The sequence below is a fragment of the Tinamus guttatus genome, unplaced genomic scaffold (assembly GCF_059628265.1).
Source record: "Tinamus guttatus ecotype Peru unplaced genomic scaffold, ASM5962826v1 Tinamus_guttatus_pri_ptg000286l, whole genome shotgun sequence".
In the NCBI taxonomy this organism is placed as follows: Eukaryota; Metazoa; Chordata; class Aves; order Tinamiformes; family Tinamidae; genus Tinamus; species Tinamus guttatus.
Window position 1 is genome coordinate 918,724 of NW_028288820.1, and position 4,819 is coordinate 923,542.

The 4,819-nt window shown below is 53.7% G+C and overlaps 1 protein-coding gene across 1 annotated transcript; it reads left to right on the forward strand.

Annotated features, from left to right (window-relative positions):
- ZFP36L2 (ZFP36 like 2 zinc finger CCCH-type) lies at nt 1-1,991 on the forward strand. The gene is made up of 2 exons (XM_088527399.1): nt 1-251; nt 548-1,991. Exons 1-2 carry the CDS (start codon nt 201-203, stop codon nt 1,961-1,963), a joined length of 1,467 nt encoding a protein of 488 aa, XP_088383525.1. The 5' UTR covers nt 1-200; the 3' UTR covers nt 1,964-1,991.
- Nucleotides 1,992-4,819: the final 2,828 nt, after the last annotated feature.

Consider the following 4,819-nt stretch of genomic DNA (forward strand, 5'->3'; position numbering starts at 1 on the left):
CCGCCGAGTGGGAGCGAGACGGGAGCGTTGGGGATCGGAGGCGGCCGCCCCCCGCCCCGCGCGCGCGGACACACACGCGGACACGCACACGCGCGCCCCGCCGCTCCCCGTCCTCGTCTCGTCGTGGCTTTTCCAAACCCTCCGAGGAGAGCGGGATCCTTCGGTCCTTCCTGCATTTCCGACCATTACCGGATCTAGACATGTCGACGACACTTTTATCCGCCTTCTACGACATTGACTTCTTGTGCAAGGTAGGGCAGCGGGCGCCCGTCCCGCCGGGGCCCGGGGAGCGCTCCCGGCCGGCGCGCGGCGGGGGGCGGCCGCTTCGGCTCGTGCATTTGGGCGCGGAGCCGCCCTGCACGCGGGATCGCTGTCTGAAGGCGCTCGTGCAGCGCAGCCCTTCGACGTGTCCTAACCCAACCGGTTGCTGCAAGCGCCGCGGGGGAGGGAAGGGAGCAGGAGGAGGGAAGGGGAGGGGGGTCGGGGCGCGGACCCGCGGCCGCCGTGCAAAAAAGCAACTGCCGTGTGCTCTGTCCCCGCGCCGCAGACCGAGAAGTCGCTGAGCAGCCTGAGCAGCATGCTGGACAAGAAGGCCGTGGGCACGCCGGTGAGCTCGCCCGGCTCCAGCTTCGCGCCGGGCTTCCTGCGGCGGCACTCGACCAGCAACCTGCAGGCCCTGGCCAGCGGCCCCAAGTTCCCCAGCGCCACCGGCTCCAGCTCTTCCTCCACCTCGTCCTCCTCGTCGTCGTCGTCCTCCTCGTTCGGCAGCCTGAAGGAGACGGGCAGCGGCGGCGGAGGCGGCAGCAGCAGCCCCACGGCGCTGCTCAACAAGGAGAACAAGTTTCGGGACCGCTCCTTCAGCGAGAACGGCGAGCGCAGCCAGCACCTCATGCAGCAGCTCCAGCAGCAGCAGGCGGCCGGCAAGGGGGGCGGCTCGGGCGGCGGCGGCGCCCCCATCAACTCGACGCGCTACAAGACGGAGCTGTGCCGCCCCTTCGAGGAGAGCGGCGCCTGCAAGTACGGCGAGAAGTGCCAGTTCGCGCACGGCTTCCACGAGCTGCGCAGCCTCACGCGCCACCCCAAGTACAAGACGGAGCTGTGCCGCACCTTCCACACCATCGGCTTCTGCCCCTACGGGCCGCGCTGCCACTTCATCCACAACGCGGACGAGCGCCGCCCCGCGCCCGGCGCCGGCAGCGCGGCGCCCGCCGCCGCCTCCCCCGCGGCCGCGGCCGGGCCGCACCACGGCGCGCACCACCACGGCGCGCACCACCACGCGCCGCCGCACGCCGCGGGCAGCACGGGCGACCTGCGCGCGGCCTTCGCGCCGCGCGAGCACCCGCTGGGCGGCGGCTTCGCGCACCCGCGCGGCGAGCGGCCCAAGCTGCACCACAGCCTGAGCTTCTCGGGCTTCTCGGCGCACCACCAGCACCCGCCGCCGCCGCCGCAGCAGCCCGGCGGGCGCCTCGACGCCGCCCTGCTGGAGAGCGCGGGCGGCTCGCGCACGCCGCCGCCGCCCGCCTCCGCCTCGTACTGCGAGGAGCTGCTCTCGCCGCCGTGCGCCAACAACGCGTTCGCCTTCTCGGGCCAGGAGCTGGGCAGCCTCATCGCGCCGCTCGCCCTCCACACGCAGAACTTCGCCGCGAGCGCCGCTGCCGCCGCCGCGGCCGCCGCCGCCGCCGCCTACTACCGCTGCCAGCAGCAGCAGCAGGCGGCGGCGGCGCCGGGCGGGGGCTGCCCGCCGCCCCCCGCCTCGCCGCCCTTCAGCTTCCAGCCCCTGCGCCGCCTCTCCGAGTCGCCCGTGTTCGACGCGCCGCCGAGCCCGCCGGACTCGCTCTCGGACCGCGAGAGCTACCTGAGCGGCTCGCTCAGCTCGGGCAGCCTCAGCGGCTCCGAGTCGCCCAGCCTGGACTCCGGGCGGCGCCTGCCCATCTTCAGCCGCCTCTCCATCTCCGACGACTAGGGAGGCGGCGGCGGCGCCGCCATGGCCGCCCCTGCCGCGCCGCCCGCCGAGCAAGTAAGTGAACGAGCGAAGAAAGTGAAATCCCCCCCCCCCCCGTTTTTTATATATATATATATATCTATATATATACGTACACACCGAGAGCTGAACAAAAATGCAAACAAAAAAGATTTTTTTTCTTTGGCAAAAGGGCAAATGACATGAACAAACCTATTTTTATAGAGACCTTGGAAGAAGGGGATTTTTTTTTTTCGTTTTGGGTTTTTCCATGTTGTTCTTTGGAGACAAGTTATGATACGCACCAGCAGCAGCCATTCCATCTGTGTGTTTAAAAAAAAAAAAAAAAAGCATTAGAAACAGAAAATAAAAGACACCACCAGAAAGCAACAAACAATCTGGGGAGCCTGAGCTCTTCTTGCCTTGCAAGCTCCTCCAAATCGTCAGACACAAAAATAAGTTACTAAGTAGTTTTGTCTTTCAATCCAGTTTAAATAAATAAAAAACACAGAACGTACTAAACCTATAAGCTTTTTAAAAAAAGAGAAATCCAACATCCTGCCAAGAATATGCCTTGATAACAACCTTCTTTTTTTATATATCTATATATTATTATTATAACAAATGCTAAAACCTTCATTCCAAAGTTTAATATTGGTTCCATTGCCACCACTTAGTGGATGTTTGGCTTAGAACAATTTTTTTGTTGTTGTTGCTTTATTTGGAAGCACTCAACTGAGTTTAGTTTGTAATTGTTGGAGAATAACTGCTGATTTTTTTTAATTTTTTTTTTAGCTGTTTGAGTTGATTGCATGAGTCACTGCACACAACTCAATATGAAACTATTTAACTTATTTATTATCTTGTGAAAAGTATACATTGGTAATTTGTTCATACTGTATTTATCGGGTATGATGAAAAGCAATAGATATATATTCTTTTATTATGTTTAAATTATGATTGCCATTATTAATCGGCGAAATGTGGAGTGTGTTCTTTTCACAGTAATATATGCCTTTTTGTAACTTCACTTGGTTATTTTATTGTAAATGAGTAAAATTCTTAATTTAAGAGATTGTATGTAATATTTATTTCATTAATTTCTTTCCTTGTTTACGTAAATCTGAAAGATTGCATGGTTTCTTTACAGAAATCGGTCTCGATGCTGTGGAAGTAGTTTGAGGAATTTCTATGGTTTTTTTAGAATGTAAATGGTTGTAGCCCGTCCGAGTTGGAAAAAAAGAAAAACAACAAAAAGACTTACTTAACAATCAGACTTCAAAGTGGCAAATCTAATTCAAACTTGCTTAAAGTAACCAAAAAAGTGTTTTTTGTTGCCTAACTCCACCAATCACACTGTGATATAATCTCAAAGTATGTAGCAATAATTGGGGGTCCCCAGTATTACGTCTCACAGTGCCTTCTTGAGGGTCCACGCTTGCCTTAAATATTTCTCAACCAAATAAGTATTTTCTCTATCTTTTTTTTTTCCTCTCCTTTCCTAATGCTTGAGATAATTTGAATGTAGGGATGGGTTTTAACTACGACAAAAATCTCACCACTTTTTTATAAGAATGGAGGCCGTCTTTGGATCTGAAACTTTATACAGTACAGAAATGTATATTGTTAATTGAATTCCAAAACTTTTAATTTCTTTTTTTTCTCTTAAAGTAGAAAGTCGGGAGTTTTCCAAAACTTTCCTGGACGGTGGATGAATGAGCAGTAGCTTAGCTCTTTTTTGTTGTTGTTTGTTTGTACATAGGTACAGATTGAGCACTATGTACTCTCTCTCTCTTTTTTTTTTTTTGGACTACTTTAACAGAAGTATGTTTTGAATGTAACTAAAAGGATAAGTCAACTTGAGTTGTAATATATATATTATTATTTTTTTCCTCGGGAGTCAGTTCACTACAGATTGTGTGAGACTGTAAACTTTGTACTGTAAATGTTTTGTAGTTCTCCCAATAAAATTTTTTGGAAAAAAAAAAAAAAAGGAGAAAAAGAAAGCAACCGAGAAAAAAAAAAACACAACGCCGCCCACCAGCACCGCCCTTCCAACCGCCGCAGCCGTGGCGGCGGGGCAGGGAGTATTTCTTGCTGCGTCCCGCCAGTTTCCCCCTCAGAAATGTGCTTTAATTACTGATTAACCGCCTTGGGCCGCCGCCGCCCCCCTCTTTCCCTCCCTCTGCTTCCCGCCGCGCCGGGGCCGCGCCGCAACTCCCGGGCCCTTCCAGAAGGTTCCGGGGGCAGCGCGGCCCTCTCCCGCCTTTTTTTTTTTTTTTCATTGGGGGGGGGGAAAGCCCAAACCTCTGGCGCTTCCCAGCTGGTGGCATGGAAAAACTGGGCAGCGCGGATTGATCAGTGTTAACATCGCTTATGGGGGTGGCTGGGAGGGGGGGAGTGCTAACGTGCCCGCAGTGCTTGCCTGGCTTCGAGGAGGAAATGGCAGTTGGGGTAATAAAAAGGCATGATTAAAGTTCACCCGTTTGTCCCCAAAGCTTCGCTTCCCCCAGCGGATGAAGGAATGCGGCTCCTGCTTCAGCACCGTGTCTGTTGGAGCGGCGCCCCTCTGGGGCTGGCGTTACCTTTCCGAGGCTGCGCCTAGGTAGCAAAGCACCTGGGACTGTGCATTTGTTACACCAAGAAACTTCCTAAGTCACAGCTCAGGAAAAGCCTAATCCTTATTCCAATCGGCCAGTCCCTTAAATGCTTAAATTGCCATTTCTACAGGCTTATTTTTGTTCTTTTGTCATACTAATAATAAATGTTGTTAACGTTATGGCATCTCTGTACTGTCTGGACCGCCACAGTACTTTCTATAAATACCAGGTAGAATGTAATCCTGGTGCCATATGTTTG

Bases quoted from the DNA above. Each gene is read 5' to 3' on its own strand.
- ZFP36L2 (XM_088527399.1), top strand. From the start codon at position 201: ATGTCGACGACACTTTTATCCGCCTTCTACGACATTGACTTCTTGTGC. The intron at 252-547 runs GTAGGGCAGCGG...CCCGCGCCGCAG, and splicing joins ACATTGACTTCTTGTGCAAG to ACCGAGAAGTCGCTGAGCAG.